This window comes from Anopheles cruzii, chromosome 2, assembly GCF_943734635.1.
Source record: "Anopheles cruzii chromosome 2, idAnoCruzAS_RS32_06, whole genome shotgun sequence".
Classification (NCBI taxonomy): domain Eukaryota; kingdom Metazoa; phylum Arthropoda; class Insecta; order Diptera; family Culicidae; genus Anopheles; species Anopheles cruzii.
The window spans coordinates 31,382,693-31,410,281 of NC_069144.1; the positions used below are offsets into that span (position 1 = coordinate 31,382,693).

A 27,589-nucleotide genomic window follows, 5' to 3' on the forward strand; every position below is an offset into this window, starting at 1 on the left:
GTTGCGTAGCGACGTTGATAACCATCTAACAGATGAACATTTGAAGTCTATCAAACATTCCGACATGTTTTAAGCGCCGTTTACACGTTGCGATATGTCGCAGCAATCCCTTGTATGAAACCAATTGCCACGATATATCGCTACGTGTAGACAGCAAAAAAGGAACAAATTGCTTGTATACGACCAGATTGGCAGATCAAAAAAATTGAATGCGCCGAGCATCAATTTCGGTCCAATCTCCATACATGTGTGCGTGTGCTGACGGTGGATAGACATGTGTGCGTGTATTGATGGCGGTTTGACATGTTGTTTTGAATGTTTTTAAAGCAAAAGTTTAACGTGAGAATAATGGCTTCGCTTTAAAAGCCATTCCCTTGACCACCGTGACCGATTAGTACTCTTGGTACGTTCTATTTTTTGCTTTGTAACCAAAACGCACAATCCAAAGGCAGACAAGCACAGTGTTTCTTCCATGGCTGTTTCCATGACACTGAGATCTGCGATTGCAAATCGCAACGGTACATCGTGGCGTGTAGACGCTCCACCTTGGCTGCGATATATCACTGCGATTAATCGATACAAGGCATTGCAGCGACATATCGCAACGTGTAAACGGCCCTTTAAGCATGATGATGACGAAATCACATATGCGTTTAATATATCCGCTCCGAAACGTCGAATATGCATCTAAGCACTAATTAATTTACCAAAAGCGTTGGACGTATAACCATTGTGCAAAAAAACATACCTTCGGCTCACCACTTAAAGGCTCTCGCGCTGAAAAACCCTGGCTTAATAAAGTTCTCGCTCGACCGAAGCGACAAGGAGAGGGGTTGTCTCTCCGGTTACCTACAAAGCATCAACGTTACTGTACAACGCGCAAATAGACCTTTTGAAATTTACTTTATTTATACACGGAATTTTATCCTCTCACGCATAGGCCTCCAAAACGCAGGTCAAGTGACAACATAAAAGAAGCGTTCGCTGTGATCATAAATTACGCTAGTCGTTTAAGCGTTCTCTTTGTTGTCCTTACTGTCAGCGAGTTGGTTCAGGTTGCAGAGGGTTTGGTGTCACCTGGCATTATTGTGTAATACTCCAGCACCCCTAATCTGGGAAATCATGGCTCAAAGTAGCAGATTTTTGAGTTAGCTATCATTCACACATTGTACAATGTACGCATATTGGATGGTAGTGAAGTAATTCAAAACTAAAACATCAATATTGGAAGCACAACAAAGGGTTGCACGGAAGCTAACGTGCCTACTTTACGGTCTAACATGATATCATCGTTGGCCATTCCGCAACGTCTGATTGAATCTACTAAAAAACAGAGTAAATAGGTATTCTCAATAAACTCTAAACGTGGTGGACATTTTACCAAAATTGTTTTTCATAAAAAATTGAAGATTCAACCTTTCAAATAAATGTTCAAGCATGGAAACATATTAAGCCGTTTTTGTTTTACAACCAAATGAAAAAGAGAACCCTTATTTGACCAGTTATCGTATAAGTCACTATTGGATATCAATAGAACATCTACCTCTTTACAAAGTACTATAAAGATTCAATATTTACGAGACAGCGGAATATCTATGCCACCAGTAGTTCAACATTTTTCGATATACTCTATACGCGTTTCTCACAATCATGATTAGTTCGCTACCGTTTATCTTAAATCCGACCTCCGGAAGCTACGATAAACTCCACTTTGCAAAACCCATTTCCACCGGCCCATGTTGGGCAGGTTGCTGCCAATTCAGATCGAACGCACGCGTGGTCGGATAACTTGATATAGCTATTCACAACCGGATATGCTTAATTCACATACAATCAATGCACTCAATTTGTGGCATTTATGTTGCTGCTTCTTTCCATTAACAAACTTTTGCCGTCGTCATTGACGGCAGCATCGTTTCACCCTACTCAAACCTCAACGTATTCCTCGGTAATTGTTGGATTACGACAACTTTCTCGCCTGATTTAGTATCACCTGCGGGACCCCAAGGGAATTCTTGGCCCCCGCATTGGGTGATTAGAGGAAATGTTCAGACGGACGATAAAACGTTAACAAATTGTCCCTAACCCAACAGCTAGATGAAGCCGTGCACAACATCCTCCCAAGAATACCGATTCCTCTACAGGAGGCAACCACACGGCTCCTGAAGAAATCGCCTGGCGCTCGTCCGACAGCTCAGCTACTGACACTCATCAAATACTTCAGGTAAGCGAGGCAAATAAGGAATATTGCATGCCCCACGGCCCGTTCATTGCCGGTGGCCGTTGGGTCCGTGTAAAACGAGTTCCCGCGAACGCAAGGCAACTTCTACGGTACCGTGATGGGAGATGGGACCAGGATGCGTAATTGGATTGTTCAAGTTGTTCGTGTCCCGTTCAAACGATTCGTATTTAATTTTCATTTTTCTTCCTGTTTTCTCTTGCCTCTCGCTGACCGTTTTCGTTTAACTCTCTTTCGACACTGAACTTGAATGCCGCCCAACAGTGACCCGGCGGTGCAGGCGCTACAGTTTCTCGACGTGATCAACATGAAGGACCCGACGCAGAAGACGCACTACTACCGTAGCACCCTCAGAGAGGTCTTACCCTTCATCCCGCGGGTAGGAAAATATAATTTTCTTAGTTGACAAGCCAGTCTACGAGCGAGAAGATGACCCATGAGCTACGGTTTCCTTCCCGGTTATTTCTTTGTCAAAGACGTTGCCGCATAAATTTACCATAATTTGTCCATTAAATGTAATACAAATTTGCTGCAAGTTAGCAGCACTGCCGAAGGCCTTACTGTGCTACACTTAAAATTCAGCCCACCACTGGTGATCCGATAACGGATCTTTTTTAAATTGCTTGTTACCTGTCACGTCCGGTGTTTTGAGAGACATTTTATATGTTTACAGTAAACAAAAGAAAAATAGTACAAACTTGAATCACTTGAAGCACTTTTCGGATGCGATACGATACACTGATTTACATTAAACAGAGTCTCAAATGCAAAGTAAAGTATATCTCATCTTAAGCTTCTTACGATCATACGTTTGGGCGATAAATTTAGCAAACAGAAATTGAGTTAGATCTCAACCGAGATTAAGCTTATTCGGGATGAAATGGCGAAATTTCAGGTTACTAGTTGGCCATCTACCGTTAACGAAAGCAATTTTACCAATTCACTTGACTCTTATCCCATCTCGAAGTGTGTTGGCAAATCAATCAACCTCAATCGATTCAATACCGTGCGGACGGTATTGAAGACGGTGAAAGGAACGGTTGCCATACCAATCATTTCCCGATGTGCTAAATGTCTATCCTAGAATATTCCTGTCTATCGTAGAATGTTTCAACAACCTGTTGCACATTTGTTGCAAGTGCAGAACTCAATCGGGGCGTCCGATGTCGGAATCGATTGAAATATGCTGTAAAAGAACGGCGTACGTGATAACAGTCGACGGTAATCCGATCCCCAATGCGAGTGTTAACAATGTTAAAGTGTAAATTAGATTCCATCGATCTATTCGGCTGAAGCCACGAGCGAACGCAACAATATTGCGATTTAACATTCTGTCGAGAGCCGATCCAGTCGACTCGGAAAGCATCAACACCACCACTATTTTGAGAGCCACTTGAGAGATCGCACGCGTTTACGTCGGGACGCTTCCAAATGATGGTTTCAATGGTCGTAAACTCGATACTTCACGCTTCGTTCGCCATAGCACGAAGCCCGGCGTTTATAATATAGTAATGGGAATAATTGCTTCTGAATACTATGTATCGCAGTGCACACTCGCAGTGATTGCTGCTCTGATGCAACATTTTCAAGTCAAAATTGATACTTTTCAAAAAACAAAATGAGTTGTTACAAGCTTATGAATAATTTCGATCGGTTTTTACCTTTTTAAAACTAACAATAAACTGTCAATTAGGCCGTATCGCATCGAGTTCACATGCTGCTAAATTGCTGCTTCTCAATTTACTCACAGAAACTATGGTGGCAACATATCTGGCCTAATCTGCAACAAGAAATGCGAGCTGATGAAGTCCTGGCTGCAGTACTGCAGCCTGCACTTACCCTAGTCCAAGAATCTTCGAACACGGAATACGAAGCAATCATTTTACCTACCTTTAAGTAAGTAATCCCAAAACCAATTACGGTTTCCAGCGAATGGTGTGCGTAAAGTAATGCAAACAAGCACACTCGTAAAGCTGAATCTTGCTCAAAGTTACACCGATTTGTGCTGGTAATTACCTGTCTGTAACTTCAATCTGGCTCTCTCGCTGTTTCCGCAGGACTGTTTTTGTAGCTCCAAAATCTATACAAGCAACCGTAGCGTTATTAGAAAACTTACATATTATCCTAGAAAAAACACCACGAGACGATATACGGACTGAAGTTTTACCCTTGCTGTTCAACGCCCTCGAAAGCACGACGATACAGGTACAGGTAAGTATCCTGTCGGGGTAGAGAAATAATGTTACTCGCCTATTAAATGCTCAAAAGCTTTCAGTCAGACAAACTTTGACAATAGTTCAATAGTTCTTAATGTGCGTTCAAGCTAACAAGAAAGAACGAAAAAAAATTGATGTCGCATCTCGCCTTAAATCTCGACGTACGACGAATGTCCGCCATCTTCTGCATCTTGGAGCAGGTGTGGAAGAAGATCGACCTTTCCCATCGGAGTGGCCTATCTTTCGGACCCCCAAACATGCACACTCTAACAGCACATCGTTCACTGCCTTGAACGATTCCCCCGGTGAAATATTATCCCAATTTTAGTGATCGTCTTCTCATTGTTGGCGATTTTAATCAGTCTCAGACATGGAAACTTAAACGTAACTTAACCTGCTCCGGCTTCACTTGCCAGCAATTTGCTGCTCCGGATAAAATCTATTGTTAGACTTAGTTAATTACTACAAATTGCTTCAGCTCATTAACATTAACAAGTAAACAAAGTAAACAAATACAAGAGGATGCGGTCTTAGTTAGGCTCCGCTTCTACCAATTGATTCTCCGCCGTTAGGGCTTACTTTTGAAAGTGCTTAATGATCAAAGCTACTCCACCATCTGTGATTTCAATTACATGCAATTTTAGAATAACTTACTTCATAAAACTGTCATATTTACTCAACGAAACTGACTGGAAAAATATATTTTTTAACCGATGATTTAGCTGTAACGGTATGGCTGTTAATGGTAATGAATGTAACGTGATATCCTTGTCGCGTAGGAACTGACCGTATAAGACACAAGCACCTCCAGGGCTTATGCTGTCCGTGACTTCGATATTATGTTAAATTCTAAGCTAACATTTAATGATCATTATGCGGAAATGGTCGGCAAAGCACTTAGAATGTTAAGGTTTATGTTAGGTATACCCGCAACAGTTTGGTTGAGGTTGAACTTTCACGTTGCATTGAACAAAGGATTGTTCAGGAAGGAACTGCAATGTCTCGAACCTTAGGAATGTTCTTGAAATCATCATATCGCAACCGTGCCATCAACTCCATCAGATTACAGCCTTCAGTGCAAATGCTCCATTCCCAATGTCATTATCTGCACGATAGTATTCCGATCGGGGCCCGGAGTAGGTATCAGCTGGAAGCGTACTTTGATGAGAAAAGTTTTAACGAAGCTCAAATGTGATGGAATGCGTACGAAACTCTGTTGGAGTGATAAATTAATTTGGGTTGGGTTTTGCTACAACGTTGCCGTATCTTAAAATCCCATCCAATCTTCATTCTTCCCACGTTTGCAGAGTGCGGCGCTCGTAGCAGTTACAAATGTGTACGATTATTTGGACGATATCACGATCAAAAAGCTGGTGCTACCGAAACTAAAGGCAGTGTTTGAGAAGAACCAAAATGATTTGAAAATCATGGGCAACGTGCTGCAGTGTGTCGAAAGGACGTTAGATAAACTAGATAAGTCTCAGGTGAGTTGTGTCTTCCCCAGCACCGGCGACACCTGTCGGCCGCAGCTCACCATCTCACTCACGCGTTGTAATCCCATCCTCGTCTGGCGATAGATAATCGACGAGGTGCTCCCTTTACTGCTCGAGGTTCGACTCACCGATCCGGACATAGTGGTGCGAGTAGTCAGTAAGTACGCAATTGAATTTTTCCCATAACCGTCCTCTGACCTGGAAAGCATTTATCGGTCCCGAACCCGAGGCCGCAGCGGCAATTCTGCGTGCTTGTGGCGTTCGAAGCTGTTCTGGTTCCCTGGGAAAGCACTACGGAATGTCTTTCAGCGTGTTTACATTTTGCAATTAGATCGAAATAGCCACGCTTCCAACGGTCGCTCTTTTCAGCGTCAACGTTGCCGGGCACCTGTTAACGAATATCCGTTCGTTGCATGCGCCTAGGCCTACGGGCCGCTCTAGTTGTTTTGTTCTGCATCTGCAAGGGTGTTCGCAGCACAGGAAAACAGGGTCAACGGTAGCGCATCGTCGACCAGGTTGCGGGTGGGATGCACAAGCAAGATACCTTAAGCCTTAGGGAAATGCACTGTAGCATGCATTGTCATTAACTCGAAGCACATGGTGCGAGACGGTCCAGCACTGCATAATCGCCGATTCCCACTGTTCTCTGGTGAAACCTTTTACCTATGACACTGCAACACTGTGATCATATACTAAAACTATAAGTCTTAGGTTAGTACTTTGTAGAAACATGATTCATGTAGTTCAAGTAGAGAATGCCTATCAATCATATCTAAAATGTTCCACAATATCTTATTAAAACTGTTGTAGTTACAGCGGCCTAAGTACCACATAATTAATATGCCTACTAGGCCTCAAACAGTCCGTTGAATCGAGTGAAATAGGAAATTGGGTTGCTCGTTACATAAAAGATAAACACAAACTAACGCCTGTCACTTTGACCTGTCAACTGAACACAGTACACGAAAATTAATGCATAACTATGAATCGTCATGATTCTGTCCCGAGTTTAATGGGTTTATGATGGTACTGCGCACATGCATTAAGCATTCAGCGATCCGTCACCGCAATTAGAAGTTTCAATAATTAGAAAATAATTTCATTTATAATTTGAGTTAATATCGTTCACGCCGGCTGCACATTTCCCGCGGCTCCCACGCACAAGGTCGAAGGTATACACCTCTGCAGGAGAAAATTACGTGCGTCTATTGAACACCTACTGAAGCTCGAATGCAACCTTCTGCATCCACGTTCGTCGTTTCGAAGCGGCGACTGATGGTATTGCGCAATACCAAAAAGTTTATTTTTACTACAGCGTGGGACGAACGATGAAGCAGTAAAGCTGTCACGTTTAGATTGACTCGTTGGTTACCGAGAGCCGCAAACACCGCCTGCTTAAATCTGGTAAACATTATTTCTTTTCTCAGGCGTACTTCAGCTTCGCGGAAATGGCAAAGTATTTTGAGAAGCAGACCGGTACTTTCCGGACGCTTCAGTAAAAAGCTACATTGAGTTGAAATCACTCTAGTTTCATTTGCACAAAACTTTGTATATGTTGATGGTATGATGTTGGTGCAATAACCAAACGCCATAAAACGAGTTTCGAGTAGATAATCAGCTTCCTCGTTTTCAATATTTCTACTAAAAATGATAATTGGCTTTAAACCACCCCGCAGCAGAGCCCATAAAAGTCCCTACTGGAGCTTTCAAGGCTGGCTTTCCCCTGTCATCGCGGCCTCACACATTCCTCACTTTTCCTGCCTCGCCTGATACCAGGAATCATAAATATAATTTAATGAGGTGGAAATCATGTCATAAGCCGGCTGATACACTAATAAAGCAAATTGCACAACGAACCACACGCTGATGCGATGAGTCGTGCACACGATGAAAGTATGCATGCATGCATAGAGTGGCCGGTTGACGTGAAATTATTCATTGGACGTTGGACCGCCCCCTCAATACTTTCCGCCTGTTCCCCGCGTCTCCCACAGATATCTACCGAATCATGCTGTGTGACAAAAAGTACGGCTTAACCGTAAATATCATGGCGACCAAGGTGATGCCCACGCTGCTACCGCAAACCGTGAACCCGACGTTGAATCTGGAACAGTTCATGATCCTCCTGGAGGTAAGGTGCGTTGTGAATCCACCTCGTCACGAATTACACGTTCTTGTTCCGTTCCTGTGTGTGTGTAGGTGCTTCAAGAAATGTTGGACCAAATAGATAGACAACAACGTAATAAATTGAAGCTGGACAATCTTTCGCTACCGTCACCCGACCGGCACCGACCACTGCGGCACCAGTTTTCGTCGGACAACATGAACGCCCAACAGTTTAACATTCCGAATCTTCGAATCGATCAACGCAAAACATCGAGCGCAGAGGACATGGCGCGGAAAAACTCGACAGGTACCCGAAGAGGTATTGGCAACATCCTAGCCGTGTGCATGCTATAGTTGTGTCTGTGTCTGTGTGTTAACCTCATTTCTAACAGGATCGGGTGCTCTAGGTAGCTGGTGGTTCGGCGGATCGCCGTCCTCGCCGGACAGCAACTTCCTGCGCGTGGTGAACGCCTTCCCGAACCGACGCTTGTCCGACAACACTCTTATGACACCGAAAATACGAATCGCCCCGTCTTGTGCTTCGTCTCCGGGTGAGTGGGGCTGTTAAAAAGATATAAATCACATGTGAAAAATTGGAGAAAGAAATAAGGAATCAGTGTCCAGTGCCGGATGTACTTTAATTATGTCCGCGGTCTGGGGTCTGTATCTCGAAAGGAAGATAACGCGTGATTTAAATCACTCGCAACGCTCTTGCCAGTTGTGTGTCACTTGAGGCCTATTACTTGCTTGATTATGGTCTGTTCATGCTCTTTTGATGGCTGGCTTATTGCTCACTTGATTGCGGTTGATTGATAACTTTTGTCGAATACGAATATAAAATTCATATAATGTATTACTAGGTGAAAGCGTCAAAAATCGGGATTTTGAACACACACAAATGTTCATAAAATTGAAATACGATTTTCTTTTTTATTCAAAGTATGTCCTGAAACAGATTTGCTTTTTTAGGCGCCTGGTGCTTGATTCCACGGCCTACTAGGCGCCTCCATTGATGATAACAAATTGACTTTTTGGTCGTTTTTCGGTTCAAATCGATGCATGGTTCAAATTGATCATTTGTTGTCAGTAGCGATCGGAATTAAAGTTTTCGTCAGGTTTTAGGAGCTTGTGAAACACCACACTTTTTTCCCATCAGAAAGTCCGTTTTTTGGAGTCCTTGGACGCTTCTTTTTTGTAAAGTCAAAATCGCCATTTTGGAATTTTTTAAACCACTTAAAGCACTGCGATCTTTCAAACAGTCCCGATAAGCATTTGGTGCGATTTCGAAGCAGTTTTCTTCAAAAGGAGCAGAAAAATTGGAATCCCCGAAAAACGTCATTTTCAGGCACAAAAGTTGGCATGGTCAAACCCTTTCAATGAATGGTTGCTGTTGCGTAAAAACAGATATCATGGTACGTCCTAGCCGCTAGCACCAACGCACCTAGCGGATTTATTAGAAACTATAGCTAGAACGACGCACGCACATCTAGTATCCTTAGAGAAGATGGAAAAGCGAGAAACGGGCAGTTCGACAGACAGACGACAGACAGTGGAGAAAGAAAGACTTATAATTTTTGAGCTCTTCCTCCTGATTATCAGATTTCAGTGAATGAAAAGGTTCTACAAAAAAGGTTTTTCAGTTTGTCGCGTTGAGTGTTACTCGAGAGTGAATAAATTTAACAGTTGCAAACCGAAATATTTTTTTTTTTCGACTGGAAATCATTTACCACATGTCAACAAAAGGTAATGATGAATGAACACCAAAACTGGGAAATCCCAATCGGCAGGTATAGCCATCTTTTTAAGTTCCCGATTTTTGACGCATACACCTAGTACATTCCTATTACTTACTGCGTTATGGACTGCATTCTCGTGACAAAAGCCACAACACGCACATCCTCCAATCGTATTATAATTTCAAAGTGATAGATGTAGATTTAACAATACAACGGTGGCGTTTGATTCAGACCAAGAGATATTTGCAGAAAACTGGTCGCCAATCTAGCTTTCGGTAACCGTTCTCTTCCCAGGCGGAACCCCGGGCGGAGGACTACCCATAAGACGTCACTCGAGCATTGGTCCACAGGAACGACGAGGCTCCAATATCAATTTGTCACCACCAACTGTAAGTAGCAGCCCAATCCCACGGGAATGTAGTCTTTGAGTAAGATTTAGGCGCGTAGTGAAGCGCTTACCTTTGCGTAGCGTTATTAGCCCGAGTAGCGAAACCCAGCATTAGTGAACTCGCTAGTGCCTCTTTTCTTGCGTCCTTCTTTCTCGTTTTCTTCTCTCACTGTCACAATAGCTACGAACCTTTCCTCTAGCGCTTCGTTCTCGAAGAAAATTAAATTCTTAGATAGTGTAACAAAAAAGGCGACAGAATCTACCAAGACTTTTATATCATGCAAAGTTCATCGTTTGTAGAATTTCGTACTCGTATCTTCAAAAACCCTTTCCTGTACTAACAATTGTGGGTTAATTCCCTGGTGCCGACATCATTCTCCACCACACTAAGCGATTCCCAATGAAGACAATCACGTGTTCGACCTTGTGTAATGTCAAGAACGTGTCTCGATTAATCCCACGCAATGGATTGGCAAACCCCAAAGTTGTTAGCTATTTGTTAATAATCATCAAGCTTTTAGAGAACTCCCTCCCAGTTCCGACGAATCCGTCTCCACTTCCAGGACAAAATGGAACGTTGACCGATCATAAATATTCTCGCGGCAATGCTAACAACAGCCTTTACTATGGACTAACGAACTTGCATTTCTTTTCTCTTTTCATCTTTTTCTGAATCCTTATTTTCCATTCGTTTGCACTCGCAATTATTCAAACACTCACCAACGCAACTTCACTCCGATGCGTACTGCTCATCATGGCGCGTGCATTCCATTCTCTATTTTCACACCCTAAAGCAGGCTTTCAGCGCTCGAGGAGGCTCCGGTTCAAGCCTTTCAGTGCCTTCCTCATCTGCTTATGTAGTAAGTTTGAAAAGATCAAAACCGATCGAGCAGATTCGATCGCCGGCTGCTTTGACTTCAAAACGCAACTCCGATTTGCTGTCGCCCTCTCTGTCTCTCTCTTTCTTCCTCCATCTCTCTCTGTCTTATTCATTTTCTCGTCCTTTCTACTTTCTCTCTAACATTTTTTCTATCTCTGTCGCTCCGTTAGTCTATTAACGCTGTCTTTTTGTGCATTTCACCAGCAGTTTGAATGAATCGTTGAAACTGTCATTTGTGGCTTCTAATGGCATAATTGTGACCGAAAAGAACGAGTTATTGCACCGTCTAAATGTGTCCTCGCGTATATGTTTTGTGCTCGTCTTTACACGCTTTCGGGCCGATTGTTGCGCAGTCCTCCCAGGGCTTGCTGGAATGGGTTCACATGTGTGCTTCCGGTCGATTGTTATCGTTCGTGGTTTCGTCCTTCCCGTCCAAATCGTTTGCTTTCGTATGCGTTTTTCTGTGCGCGTGTCTGTTCTGTTCACAAGTTTTTCGTGATTGCAAAAATCGATAGATGTTCAGTTTGTATGGAAAAGAAGAATCAACTTCTTCCGGAACTCCCTTCTTTTCCACACTGTTGCGCTGTCTGTGTTGTTTGTTCCAATATAGTCCACGCTACAAAGCGGATCACTTCTGCCGATCCTGTCCTAATCCGTGTCCCTGAATGATGTGTATGTCATCCCAACTTGCGTCTACCGAGCTGAGGCAGCTATCGCTGTAGAGCTTCACAGCAATCCTTCATATGTGGCGCACTAATTTTCGCACACGACGCAAACATCCACCTGTGACCCTGGCGGAAAAAAAACTATCCCAACTTATGGACACTCTCATTGAACTCACACCCGACTTCCGACAAAACTCATCACAACCAGGGCCAATGACGGACGGCGCGGAAAAAATACACACTCCTCTTTTTTCATCCAATTTTCCTAACATTACACTACGTTTAGCAGACGACGAGACGGAACAAAAGCTAGTCCGGACAGTTCCTGTAGCCCACCTGTGGAGCGTGACTGAAGTCCTGTCGACATTTGACAACTAGCAATTTTTAGTTTCACAGTTTTTGTGCTCCGCTCCGTCGATGAACTACGAATAGTTTGCCGGCGAGTTAGTAATACGTTGTCTGAATAAACTGTCCCCCGTCAAGCCGCAAAAGTTATCCATTGACCTGTTGCTGTACCGCTACTTGACATATGAAGAAAGTATTTTTTCCCTGCCGAACCAACAAGTGGAAAGCTACAGCAAACGGCAGTGTTTGGTGTTTTGTTTGTCTTGCATTCGTCAGGCTTTCCCTTGCAGGGCGGCGTATTTACAGTACACCGTACAGGATATTTTTTTCCCCCTTTACGTGAAGGGAGATACGCTCAAGTATAACAATCGATCAACGTTTTGCGGCTGGTCCATGATTCGGATGATAATTGAAAAAAGGCTTTCCCTTTTGTGTCCATTACGGCATTGATGGAGACCAAAAAGTTCTTCCAAACGATCTAAGTTCATCTTCCGTCGACGAGCTTTTATAGAAATAAAGTTTTGTGATCGGAAATAGACACAAAATTCATTTCAGCACGAATGTTGCGAAAGTCTTTTTGTTGCCTTGATCGAACATATTAAATCGATGGAAAAAATCGTCAAATTTTCAGCTGGAGATCAACAATAACGTTGTTAGTTAAACGATTTTTCCTGCTTATGTTTTCGAAATAGTTGACTGAATAGTTTGTGAAACAAATGGACTTCAATGAATTAACCCTAACATACTATGAATTCGACTTCAATTGCGTGGTTAGGTGATTGTTCGGATGTTACTCAAAGCATCGTCTTTAATATCTAATTGTCTAAGACCTCGGATCTAAATGGACCAAATCCAATACTGTGCCTGACCTTTTCTACCGTCTTGAGTGTCTCCATCCACTGACCTTCTGTTCAATGTGAACGTAAACGTACATCAACTGTGATTTCTCGTTTTATAGTTTCTGACCCGTGCCGTCCAAGCTATGTGATTTGTGACAAATAAACTATTATTACTATTGCTTTAATATTTTGAAAAGAAATGAAAGGATTTGTTTGACGAATTTGTTATGCTCACGGTCCGTTTGAACTGTGTAAATTACTTGTTCAGTATGCTTCTTACGTTACTTAAACTCGTTCCTGCTTGATTGTTAATTTAACTAAATTCATGGTTACGTATGTGTTCTTACGTATGAATTTTATTTAATCCTTTTATTTGATTGTTAACAGACATGTGCTAGTATTGATGTTATGTTTTAGTCTTACATTTTTAATTTTTAGCTTTTTCTATTGTTGCAATCCAAATTGCACAACAGAATGTTAACTTTTGTTTGTGGATTTCGTGGCAAGTCAATATCACGCAACAAAAGATACGAATAAAGCAAAAAATGTTGAAAGATTTTATGTGAGCAAAAACAGTTAACTGTTTTCAAAACCTGTAGTTTGTTACAAACACATACAAACAAACAAACTAGTACAAAAGAATACAAAACTAGTTTGGTATTCTAAATAGCTCTACCAGTCGATCGATAGTCAGTGTAGGTGATTTATAGACGCCTGTCAAGGCAACATAATATAACTACCACACGACAATCCATCACTCTACAGGGCACCGTGGTTACGCAATACTATACACTAGCAACCACCATTTTCACATCAGTCACTGCCGCACTTTCGCATTCACGAATGCATTTAATTCGCGGGGCAGTATAACATAAAGCTACTTGATCCATCGACATCTGAAAGCATACAGAAAAAATAAGCTTCTCTTTCCTTTGACTTTAGCTTGCACGGAGCATGATCGTGAGTACTATCTGTCTGTAAATCTCTTCTTTTTACCGTATCCACAACATAGAATTCGCAAGTCTTTCTGCTGGAGACCAAGTAACTAATGCAGAGGTTCTTTCTCGTGCCCGGTACACACGATCTGCCAGGATGTTTTATCGCTCAGCATCGTACCGGCTTTAAACAGGCACCCATAACAGAGACGATTAAAGCTTAAAGTCACTAAACGAGAGTCAGTTAACCGAAACCGAAGCATTCACATCATCCGCTGGTTGGAATTCGTTTGATTTGTTTGTGTAAATTGCGATATTGCAATCACTCTTAATTCTTAGGTAGTCCACGAAATGATTTACTTGGTTACCTATTACACGCTCGGTTTGTCTAAAACAAATATTTGGAGATCTGTTACTATATAACAGGCAATAATGTAATGATTGAGTTATGCTGCACTTATGCTTCATGTTTGAGTAGGTGTTCCATTCTCGATATGCAATGTTTGCAATAAATTAATGTTTAGAATCAGGTTTTCAAAATAAATGTTTTCCCTCTTTGTATGGTGAATTTTGGTTTGCAGAATGAAATGATATCGACACCATGCGCAAGATGTTACGTGATTGTTCGATTTCCACTTTGCAAAGATCATCAGCTGTTAATTAATTAGGCTGCGCGTCGTTTTGTTAATTTGTCGAGCCTTTGGGTAGTGCAGTAAAGGCGAGCTGATACAGTCGATACCATTATCCGTTTTATTCAAAACTTATTTGCTAACACCAATGTATGTTCGCATATCGCATATTTTTTAAGAAAATTTTTCTATGAATAAAAGATGCGGGATAGATGTAAAATTATCAGCTTCGTACTTTTCAGTTCCTGTTACCGAACTATTTGTTCACTTAATGAACCGTTAATTGATTGAAAACTCTCTAGCAGTAGTGTTGTTCCTGTGTTGTGCTAATGCACACGAATGACTGTTTATTATTGTTTTATTGCGTTGTGTTGTGTAAATAACGTTTTTCTTCTTTCCGTTATTAAAAGGTATGTGGCATAACGTTGAATTGTTTGCTATGAACTAACTTCTATACGCTATACCATTTTCTGTGATTCCTCGACTTATCGGAAACAAATTGGCATTGTAACGTCGTATCTACAATAATATTGTGTTAAAATTTGTCCCAAATTATTCGACTCTGTGAGAGAACATGTGCAAAGTGCTTAGTCAAATGAGTAAAATGGCCAAACCATTCATACATAGTGCTTTGTTTTTAGATTACTATATTCATTAGCAGATGTCGCATCACAATCAAACGTTACTAATTTTTTTTGCATTGAAATAATTAATAATTGGACTTGAAATGAAAATTTTTAAAAAGCACACCACTATTACGCATAACATTACCAACAACTTCCCTCAAAAACCGAAATTCGATGAAAATGTGATGAAATTCTCAAATGTCTCTTGAAGATTTGACTTACCGAACTGTGACATCCAATAATTTACCAATTTCTTCAGTATTTATGGTACGGAAAAGTTACGACATTATCACTCAAAAATTGTCGACAGCCACTTTACTCGTGCTCCTTTCAGTCGTATTGCATTTTCATTGCAGTCGAAAGACAAACGTATCTTCATGTAGATGAATAAATTAAATTAACTAAAACAATAAACTGAAACATACTGGCATTAAATAATTGAATGCAAGACGTAGATGGTAGGTTTTTAGAACTTTAAATAAAGATAAGCACAATTAAGAAAGCTTCCGCATCCGGTGACAAGTTCGCCCATATTCTCTGACAGATATGACAAACGACACAGCAAAACAATAAAGACAAAACAAACGGAAATTGACAAAATTGACAACCACTAATTGCATTTTGCTTCTTTTCTCTTTTCTTCCGACATTTTTTCCTTGTTTTGCGGATCCGCTTGGTTTCTGTTCTTTCGTCTTTCATAACTGACGCTGACGTGGCATCCCTACGCAACATGTTCATCTCTCCGACGACGACGACGCAACGTGCCTGGAACCTGTGGCTCATTGTGGAAAAACTACTACAGGGAGGCTCGATGCCGAACACTTCGAGCAGTGTTCCATTCTTACTATCGTCGAGCATGCAATCAATAAGGAGCCGTCGTACCTCGACCGTGCTCTCGTCCGGACCGCTCGGTTCCGGTTCCGGTCTGCTCCAACAGCTCGGTTCCGGCATGGTAAGACAACTGACTGGTTATGGTGGCTCCGGTGCCGCAAGTCCGGTTCAACAGTCTCTTTTCAATGGAAATTCTAGTAGTCAGACTCGAAACAATTATGTACGAAAGTGTCCATCTCTAAATATTACGTTTAGTCGTTAAAACTCACCGCATCACTCACACCTGCACACACACAACTACACACGTATCGCATAACACCACCAGTGCTGTTTCGTCCGATTTCTCAATCATTTTTCACTTCTTTCTGTCCCATCACTATCAAACACTTATGTTGACACCGGTTTTGCTTACAGCCTAACATTCTTTGGTGAACTTTTATTACTTTTCTTTGGAGAGCAGATGATATTCGAAAAAAATGAATGCTTTTTTCATAATCCGGTTTAATGCATATTTGTCTATTACAAATTTGGACGTTATTTCTCAATTATTATGTATTACATTCAGTATTTTTCGTCACATAAAAAACCTGAAAAACCATTCTACCGATTGGAATGCTTTAAAGTGTTTTGTTTCAAAAATCCAAATTTCACTATCGCAAATTTTTTTTGATGTATTTATTTTATATCAATGGTTTCACATTACAGTTTCCCTTTTCCTATTATAATAGTTTTGAAACATTTTTACAATTCTTGCCGTTACGCTTTAAGCCTTACTGCTTTAATTCATAATCAAATTTTGATTACATGCTGTTAATTTTTGAATACCAATCGAAATTAACATTTACATCAAACAGTATACTGATAATAACCGAAAAAGAAAACAAGAAAATCGTACGAAAAAGTCACATTATGTATAAATAATACAGTCAAAGGAAAAACATTTTCGAACACAGCAATAATAGCAAAAAGCAAAGTGTGTAGTCGAAGGAAATTTGGCATTGGGAACCATAAAACGAGAACTACACCACGAACTAATTAGTAAACTATGTTGCTCTAGAGTGACGGAGGATGTGGTTTAAGCAGTTAATAAGTTAACATTTTCCGCATATCGAGTGAACAATGTACGACAACGGACACGAGTGGTTATAACTATTAATCGGCTTACAACTTCAATATTGTCATCGGATTCCCGGGCAGAGAGCAAACACTAATATTACACTAACCGGTATAACGAGTCTGGTGTCGGAATTTTGACACTGTAAAACTTCAAAGCGACTGGTATGTGGCTACAGAGTTCGCAGAGTTGAAGTTTTATACATTGCAACAACCATAGGATTCGCGGCGAAATCTGAAGCATTAGACCTATACCATCGTTTCACATTGACATCGAGTGACTTAAACCCAAAACCGTAAGTACATGGAACGAGGTTGTGGCAAAAGACAGCGATGGGTTTTCAAAAAATCTTACAATCGACTCGATCGAGAACTCTACGACTATTTCTGTCTTCTATTGCATTGAAGACCCAGCAGGTTAAAACCTGTGTATGTATGTGCAATGTATGTGTTTGTGTATATGTTATTAGTAGACAACAAATGCTACTGACGAGCTCAATGTGCAACAACGATTTCTGCTGACAATCGATTTAGAGCAGGTTTCTAAATATCGCTCTATAATTTTATATTACAAACGTTTGCCTAACTCAAAACACCGTTCGGTAATGTTATTGGAATCAAAGGTACTACATGACTATAATTAGATGAGAGAAAAACGCAGACCAAAATAGAATCCCGTTCACGTTTTTTTCTGGCTCCTTACATCCATACATGTTTTTAATAAAATAAACGGGATACATTTAGCGATATCAAAAATAGAATAGATTTATTCTTACTCACAAATTAAAAACTCGAAAAAAATTACAATCAAACACTTATTTTTATAAGTATTTTATATCGTATCGAGTATATCGATCTGCCATGCGCAATGCGATGAATGCGATTTGCATGTAAACTGCAAATGCAGTATTGGAAGATGTTGCAATCTTATAATACACTGACAATCGGTGTAATAAAGCATCCTTGTTCTTTACTGGAACTGGACATGGGTGGGTCTCCAGAAGTTGTAGGCAGGCTTTGACTTGTTTTGTCACTGGTTCGTTTGAAAACACTGGAAATTTGATACGATCAGCGTTTTAATAGCATATGCAGGATCACGTCATTCCCATCTAGCGACACTTTTCTCTCTCTAATGGTTCGTCTATCTATTATTGCACTTTCTATGAATATATAATTCTAATTCTTTTAAAGCCCATAAACTTCTATTGGATTCTCTGTCAAAACTTCTGTCTATCAACACTTTTTCCTAAAAACGAGCTAAAGTATGCACGTGGCTACGAAACGTGTCTTAATGTGGTTTAACATGTGTAGCTGATTCTTAGGTCGTTCGAGAGACTGTAAGCTATGTCAGCGTTCAGTAGCGGTGTCCTTACAAAGGCCCCCTGATATTCTAGTGCCTTCGATCACCGTTACAATGGTAATGGACTGTGTATGTACAATGTATTGAAAAGCTGCTTGATGTCTTTGTTGTATTTCCTAGGAAATAATAATGAACTTGTAATCGTTCTGCACACCTCATGCAACCTAACGCATAGGATTAGCGTACTGCTGTAGAAACTGAAGTTCGGTTTCCTTATCGTTCAACTAAAATACAAGCCAACCCATTCTTCCGTGCTTTCTATTGTAGATCGTAAGCATTGTGGTGACCCTTAGATGCATGCGTACAATCGTTATTGCGTTTCTTCGAAGCTCTGCTTTCGACTATCTGACTTCTTTGACTGGACTATCAGTCTTCTCTTTGTTGAATGTCAGCTGACCCGTTTTGCTTCTCGTCTTCAGTCCTCGATGTGTGGTATTGTTTGGTGTTCTATGTAACCGTGATTCATCTATTGCACTGCAATCTGTTTCGTCAAAATATTCTGCAACATATGAAAGCAGAAAACCGATTTTTTGGTTTATACAACGTATGTGCTTTCAGCCCATGTCTATGTTGAAGCGTACATTGTAATACTTGTCAAAATTAGAAACGACAGCCAAGAACTTGTACACCTTCAACTCAATACACAGCAAAATCAGCTTGTAAGCTTCTAATTCTTGTTCGCCGTTAGCTGCATCCATATGCTTGTGCTTCAACATATTTTTTGGAAAATCTCATTGCTCATTACTTTGTGTGCTATCTCTGCTCGGGAATCTCTAATACATCCTTATTGTTATGTAAATTCATTCAATCAAATTACAATCATACGAAAAAAAACCTACCGGAAGAACGATAACGTATAACCATGATGCCTTGGTTGAACAATCAACTAGAATTTATTTTGTACTCAATGCCAATATTTGTGCCTCATCGGCTAACTACTCAATGCTTTGCTTTGTGGTTATTTGTGGTCAAACTCAACTGCCTAAAGTCCCATAAAAGTGTGACCTTTTCCTGATGTCTTTTCTGTTTGTTTGCTAATATTTGACAATCGTCGTTGTCACCTAAATCATTTTCCATTTAACAGTACATTTAGTCTTTTTCATACATATTTTATAATTCCCTCACTTATTTTTTCGTCGTTTTTGTCACAATTTAGTACTATTACAACCACGATGCGTTCTTTAATTTTATCTATCTTCGGGCACGTGTATAACCGTATGTAGCTATTTCATGCTCGTACGTAGAGAATTGGAAACTTAGCCTATAATCCTCTTCAGTACGGCAGGCAAAGATTTGGTGCGCAATGATGTTTGCAAGAATCTTTAAAATCAACCCCGTTTCTTCCTTTTTATCTTCGCAATCGTTACCACACCGAATGCCATTTCATTATCTAATTATAGCTGATTGTAAGACCTACAAAACTATTATTAATAGTAACAAAATAAAATACACATTTATTGGTAAGGCTGATTCGTAAGGTATCAAAACTACCAGATTTCCTTATTTACATGCGACAAGATAAGATCCTCAATGTTCTGTTCTTTAACATCGTTTAGTTATTTTTTCAATATGGTTTCACCTAATTTTCAAAGCTATGTAGTATATATGGGTTTGCGAGAAACGAAACGTACATGGTGACTCAAACTAGCAAAAGTGAATCCAAATATGTTTGCATGCTACAATCAATGATCGTAATTGCAATTTTCGGAATAAGCACTGATGACTACACCGTCTCGCACCACCATTTTCATAAATGAGGAAAATCAAATTATTGAAGGCTCTTCCTATTCTGCAATCACTGAGGCAATAAAGTACAGAGCGGCGGCCGTTTCAATTGGACCGCGCGTAGGCAAATGACGCACCGACCGCGATGGTTTAGTGTTTCATTACACGTATTCTGTCTAATCTGGTTTGATGTATTAGACCGCTAGGCAAGGCTTGTACTTCCGTTTACAGGTGGCGTGTGCGTCGACGAAAGCTGCACACGGTTCCGTTTACGGCAATTTTTCTTGATACCTGTCATTTGTTCTCATTTCCGGCAAGCCTTGCTTTTAGCTCTTTCCGACACCGGGCTTCAACATAAAAGTATTCGCGGCTTAGTTTTCGTGCGGCTGCAAAGTAAATAAATGTGTTTTTCTCACCGTGTACTTAGTACACGGTGAACGGAAACTCCGCGGGTAATCTCATTGCGAGTTCAGCATACGTAAGGTATCTTGGAAAGGATGATTTTAAATGCTAAAATTTCGAGCAAACAAAAGGCTCGTCTAACATTGTTGGCCTGGTTGGTCTAACGGCCTGAGGTCGTACTAAATTTACAAACCGTTTTCGTAACTGCTCGACGTATATGGCAAAGAAGCCAAACTCAAAGCAGCTTCTTTTGCAGCAGCCCCTTTGCGCCATTTGCGGTATTACCGCTGCCTTTTCTTTCCATAAATTAACAATCACCATCCTAGTCACTCTAAATGAGATGGCACCGAACGCAAAAAAATGGGGTTGCATGAATACCCCGAAGAGCCCTTCAGCAGAAAGACTCATTTTACAATTGTCAGTAACCAGATGAAATGGTAATCTGAAAGTTGGAAAAAAAATTTCTTAGCATTGCTCGGTGAGCATGTGGCATGTTGTTGGCAACACAAAGCATGTGAACAGAGTGAAAAGTTCCTTGCCCTCCGTGTGAGTGAAGCAGAAGACACCCATTAAAACTGATGGAATCGAAAAAGTCATCATTCCATCACCACATAGGCATCGCTGAAATTTGTTTAAAATACTAATACATGCAGGTTCAAGGGTGTTGGGAAGAACGATGAGCCATTTCTGAACAAACAAATCTTCAATGTCTGCCTTGTCGTTTAATTGTTGGCAAAAATGATTTTACTTCTCAGTTTACCCACTATGAAAGCAAGCCTTAATGTGAATAATGAAGCCCTGTTTGGTCTGTTTTGTTTTATTCACTACCATTTCTATATGTTTACTCTATTTTTGCGTGAATGAACAAATTTTTAATCGGCTTTGTGTTTTTCCCAAATCAGCCAAACGCGCAAAAATTGTAATTATTGAAAAGTTTCATTACCATCAATAACATTGCTGTATGCGTGTTAAAGGGATTATACCATCCTTAGAAAAGGCACCAATTAGTAGATTTTGTTTAATAATTTCTGGACATTTTTTGCCGATATGTTGGTGTTTTCATTTATAAGGTGATCCTGGTAATCACGATACGTGACACCGTTTATTTCTCGTTTCTCATATATTTCTTCGCAGCTGTAATAAAAATATTGCATATTACACTGTACTATTGATTAAAATACTTGCAGGCTCTAGTTTCGATTGGTAGGTTTGTGAAACATGCACCTATATTTTATACTTCTGTTTTTGTTAACATTTATTGTAATTGTGTATAGCTTAATAAAACGACAGGCTTGTAAATTGCTACACAGGGGCTTCACTACACCGTATCGGGCAAACGCACCAACCGCAATCTCAGAACTCATGCATCGCTGATTCGTGCGTTAGAAAGCGAAACACACCAGGCGCCTCCATTCAACAGTTGTCACCTAGCGTACTGAAAGCTGCTTCTGACCTAAACAAATCGCACATAAAAAACTAAACACTTACAGAAGCCACCCAATTTGGAAATGCGCCTGAAACAATTGTATGCTAACAGCGATTTGGGCTCACGATTAAAAAATGGAGACCCATGCACCCGCCAGCTTATTGTAGCGAATGATTCCAACAGCACACTATCTCGGTTATCAGCAGTTAGTTTAGCAGCAAGATTCCCACCACTGATACACCGGCTTAATCAATGACACTCTCAATGCGAACAGCTACTACTACTACACAACAACAGGCACAACCTTGGTAATACGACTATCATCACTACAACCACCACAGCCAAAATCACCACTGACGAACACTGATTCGATGGCATAATTTATTAGGTAGACAAGCGCCAGGCTGAACGATCGAGGCGTTGTGATTGATTGGAAAAAAGGCTTTCCTACAAAACTTGTCTTGTTTTTTCTTTCTCTCTTTCTCTCTTTCTCTTCCAATTATTTCTTTCGCAATCCTGAAAAAAAACGTTATTGTGTTGTTTCTTGGAACTAAAACATGAACTAAAATATGTATTAAAAACGTCAACAACTATTATGTCGCTTCGGGCATCATCCACCGCCGATAGTCGACCGTCGTCAAGCAATCATCCAAAATATCCAACTTAAAGCCACTGGATCTCCTATCGTACGCGCCAGCGACACGTACCAATACGAGCGCTACCAGCAGCTTCCAGCGTAGCTTCCAAAAAAGCCAGAAGAAGGCGATCAAGAATCTGCGCAAGAGCTTCAAACTTTGAAATACAGCAAGCTCCCGTTGGGACGATGCCGTGCGGCAAGTACTCGGAAAGTGAGCAAAAGTGCATTGCGGTGCGTTCCAAACATGGGCACGAAAAACGGAGCCAGAACTCGCACTGGAAAGGTTTCTCCAATTCTTCACGCCACTTCGGAGAGTACTTTTGACGTCGGAGTCAATGCATGCTCCTCTGTGACACTCATCGGTTCTACCATCCGCACATCCATCCTGTAATTGAGCCTTCCAATATGTGTGCATAATCCATGTGTGCGTTGTCGATGTTGCGAACGCAAATGAAGCTCTGTGAAGAACTAAACGGATGCAAAACTCCCTCGGACACCCTCTATGCTGCCTATTGTGTCTCAACTCGTGCTATGACTGTGCTATCGTCATGCGCTACGGCCGATTGCTGTGTGTCTTTGCTCAACCTATCGCTATTGTCGCTTCTTCTACGCTTGAACTATAATTTCAACTACTTTTTGAATCGCTAGCGCGTGCCAATAGCATTAGATGTGAATCAACTTCATGTCGATGTCCACGGTAGTATGCCTACATGTTAACAAATATAAACGAGACACCAACAGGGTAGCGTTGCCAATTAGGACACACACAACACGACATCTAACAATGATAACACCAGTACTGCGAAAGCAACGACTATAAGGCCTGGTAAACAACGCACCTAATGATGGAAGCTGGTGAAAACACGTGTGTTGCACTTGGAGCATAGCATAGCACATCGGTTTCTATCTGTATCTTACGATCAGAATCTTACATGTTAGCATACGGCGAAATGGTTATCAACAAAGTTTATCTGTGCACCAAACTTTATGGGAATCAATCGTAATAACACCAACACTGCAGTGCACAACGAGAATCAAACAATTCAGAATCAAACAGATACACGAAAGCCTCACGCAGAACGCGCAGACCGCAAAGAAAGCGACCCGAAATGCACCAATTCATCCTATGGAAGTATCGTATTGGTCTCACGCGGATGTTGATGTGTTATTTGGTAGGATAGACAATTTCTTAAAAACGAGCATGAGGTTTTCACTCTCCACTGGGCGGTGCGAATTGGGTTAATACAAAAGCTTAGATGCGCAACACTACTTATTCTACGGGTCTTCGGAAAGGAAACCGGTGTTCGATAACGGTACTTTGAACAAGTAAGATCGTATCAATAGAGCATAGTGTATTCAGTAGAACCTGTAAAAGTTGGATAGAATATCACATCACACAAATATCGAAAATTCTTCCCACAAAACCCAATAGCAAATCCCCATGACAGTAGATATTTACAATACTATTTACGTATATCTGAAATGTTGGCTAACAAAGTATATACATTTTTCGTTATTCAATCGCGGTCACTGTTTTTTTTTTCACTTCAACGCTGGTCTCGCGATGGAATTGTTTCGTAAGCATCGTTTAGTTTTTCCGCGATATAAATCAAAATATGATATATTTTTTTCTTCACCCCAAGAGTATGTACGGAGATTTTTCCAACACCCACCACAGTCAAATGCATGTCTGTTCACCACCACCATCCATCCATTAAAGAACCATTCAACTGTCCGGCTGCTTACCTCACCTGTTGTTCACCACAATAATCTGTATACTTTCAGATACTGAACACCAAAAACTTCAAATCCGTACTGGAAAAAGTTACTAAAAATCGCCCGCGATCGTCCTCTTTATTTGGCATGGACAATGATCGTTAAGAACTAACGTAGAAGCAAAGTGGCAAAGCTATAAGCTTTGAAGCATAAGTTAATTTGCATCTACTGAACCATCTTACAAACAAGAAGTTCAAGCACACCATCACACAGTTGTCATCGTTTACATTCAATGGATAGCACACTTGCACCAGCATATTGAAGAGTCCCCGGTGTTTTGGAGACTGTAGTTGGGATTTGAGGCATAACAGAGCGTTTCATCTTCTCTGCTTACCAACAAATCCAGACCCATTTAGCTTCACATGCACCTCTTTGGCAAGAATCCACAGGCACAAGAAAATCCATCGCTATTACTGGGAACTATCAGTACCTCCGCCAAGCACCGTTATCCGTCCAGCCTCTAAATCCCACTGTAGAACCTGGTATGGACAACTTGTAGCTCCCGAATTCAACAACCCCTGTAGCCCATACCAATTCCGTACGTGTAGCCAAAGTTTGTCCTTGTGTCAAATCTATCGTACACGCAAAACGACCCGAGGTAAGCCGAGCTCAGCCAGATATCAGTTTACGTAGAGAAATGTAGTGTTAGCCAGTAGTGAGAGCGCTTTTCTATTTCGATGAGCAGCTCACTGCATACTGGCCTGTAGCCTGTAGTGGCGTAGTTTACTAGCCATAGTATCTTATAGTATCGTACACAATGATGTAATGTCGCCAGTTGTCCAACGTTATTGACAAGCTGTTTATATTAGTTAACCTTAATGTGATTAACATTAGTTATCACACTATCTAGCAGTTGGATCGAAACGAATCTTTCTTTTTGTTCTCTGTAGATGTTTGAAGTACATCATATTTATGATACGATTACTTGTAAATCTTTATTACGTGTGTAGCAAATGAGATAGAGTGATTGATGACATCATTGATTCGAATTGCCATAAAAAATGTCAAAATTATTAATTCTCTACTTGACGAACAGCTTGGTACGACATTGGTTAGTAATACTGGGGGCGTTGTACAGTTTTGTCTAAAAAAGTAACGGATCCAACCAAATTATTAACCTCTCTATGGTTTTTAAACCTTACCTATCATCAGAATATAAACTGTGAATTAGGAAACAGAAATTGGAATATAGGCTATCCATTGGCGCTCGGGTGTGGTAAATTTGAAAACTATCGTTGGTTTAAAGTAATGTGATCAATCCATCAATCAAAATAGTTCTGCAATCATGCCCAAATTTCTCATAAACACATGGTGTTTTGCACCGTCTAGCGTAACTCGTTTTAAAGTGCAATAATTGAAAAACTAGTCTCTTCGGCTATTTCCGTATTATCATTACCGCCTTGTGAAACCTTACCATAAATATCTCGTTACTTACATATCATCTGCACCAATTTTCATAGCCATCAATATTTTTATAATTCCTTTTTTCCCACTCGCAGAATGTGTTATTCTTCACTTGCATGTTGCATCATACAATTGGATATGTCTATTACCATACAATTGGAAATTGGTTAGCAATAGTGTTAGGACACAGCTGGTCTATTTTTTCTATCTCAACCTTGTTGCAATAGCGCAACTATAAACATAGTCTCCTAATTCGACGTTAATGAGCGTATTTGAAAACTCCATTACGGTAGTTGAAACGTTGCTCTGCTCCTAAAATTTAAACTCAAAAACCCCTTGTCCTAAAATTTAAACTCAAAGACTCTAGTTCTTAATAATATGAATTCTACATGACTTAGGTTTCGATATCAATGTGACATCTTTTCACCTTTTGAACGAAATAAACCAACCAGAAAGATTGATTGACCCACATTGATCGAAAATAGCTGCAAAACCGTTGATCCATTCCTTCATGTGTAATACGTAATATGTGTTGGAAGTACTCTCATCTTACAAAACTATTTCTTCATTGATTTCTTTATGTAGTCCCGGACTATCCATATTCGTCGCATCGTGTATAACATTCAGTGTTTCGTGTATATGTGCATTGGAGTTATGGACTGTTGATAGATGCTATGCAAACGTAGCCACGCTCTTACTTCAAGTTCCTCATGATAGTTTTACTGTTTTTCTTTTTTCTTTCTTCTAATCTGAACTCTTTACTACTATCTGATCATACCTATTTCCATTTCATCTTTCTTATGCTATTCCTTCTTTCCGACATACCTAAACATCTTCATGTGCATTCCTTCTTCATCGTTTATGTGTTGTTTTTATTTTCGCATATGGTCAAACTCTCATTCCTCCAAATTAAAAAAAACACAAAAACCGACCATTCCTTTCTGAATTGCAGCGACAGTTGTACGCACTTATGACTAAAGATAGATTCACGGTCAGCAGTAACACTAGTCCACAGGCAACAACTGCCAAACCACAGGGAGCCCTATCTGCATCAACAACTTCCCTCAACACTGCTACGACCACCACTAGCACAGTCCCTCACACCAGCAAGCTAGCCACAACCGGTACAGGCACCTTTGCCAACTTTACCTCCGCCATCACGGTCAACGATGCTTCAACAACTCTTTCGTCCATCACGCAGATCGCAAGAACACCAACAATCAGTTGTCCCACGGCGTTACCCATCACGACCACCACCAAATGTCCATCGCCTAGTAATTCTCGGGCCGTTTCTCCTGGTGGTGGGCGAACGAACAGCTTCGGAACCCCACCAGTAGTCACAGGTGGTTCTGCCAGGGCTTCGTCTGTAACGCATGTCTCCAATTTTACAACCTCGCGCGTATCGGTTCTACTTTCTCCAACCACTTTGCCTACTGTTGGTACGTCATCAGCCAAATCACCCACCTTATTCGGTAGCGGTGGTAATCGTTAGTTTCAGCTAGCCACCTCAATACCTCTGCTTGCATGCTAACAATCATTAGCAGCCCACTGCGAGCACCTTTGGTAATTGTTGCGATAGTCTTCGGCTTAATTCGGTTTTTTTCGAAGCACCCTCATTACACTTTTACTAAAACTTGTCACTGCGTGTGTTCCAATAAATCGCAATAGTGTTTGACAAATGCACGACGTTGTTATCGTGCGCCACTCGCACACTGGCGCCCATTTCAAATGGTTTTCAGGTGTTCGAGTCTGACACTCACATGGGACAACGTAAATCTTCTCTCAAATAGTGTTGCTCCAATTCAAACAACTACTCTA

At 40.8% G+C, this 27,589-nt stretch overlaps 1 protein-coding gene across 1 annotated transcript in view; it reads left to right on the plus strand.

The window, feature by feature from the left end:
• LOC128268277 (SCY1-like protein 2) overlaps positions 1-27,263 on the plus strand; it is a 48,205-nt gene extending 20,942 nt beyond the window's left edge. The window contains exons 7-19 of the mRNA XM_053005326.1: positions 2,094-2,224; positions 2,504-2,618; positions 3,990-4,135; positions 4,297-4,450; positions 5,763-5,939; positions 6,033-6,105; positions 7,943-8,079; positions 8,148-8,373; positions 8,447-8,605; positions 10,085-10,179; positions 10,973-11,038; positions 15,900-16,049; positions 26,724-27,263. Coding sequence (XP_052861286.1) covers positions 2,094-2,224; positions 2,504-2,618; positions 3,990-4,135; positions 4,297-4,450; positions 5,763-5,939; positions 6,033-6,105; positions 7,943-8,079; positions 8,148-8,373; positions 8,447-8,605; positions 10,085-10,179; positions 10,973-11,038; positions 15,900-16,049; positions 26,724-27,263 — 2,169 coding nt within the window. The remainder of the gene's footprint in view (positions 1-2,093; positions 2,225-2,503; positions 2,619-3,989; positions 4,136-4,296; positions 4,451-5,762; positions 5,940-6,032; positions 6,106-7,942; positions 8,080-8,147; positions 8,374-8,446; positions 8,606-10,084; positions 10,180-10,972; positions 11,039-15,899; positions 16,050-26,723) is intronic.
• The last annotated feature ends 326 nt before the right edge of the window (positions 27,264-27,589 follow it).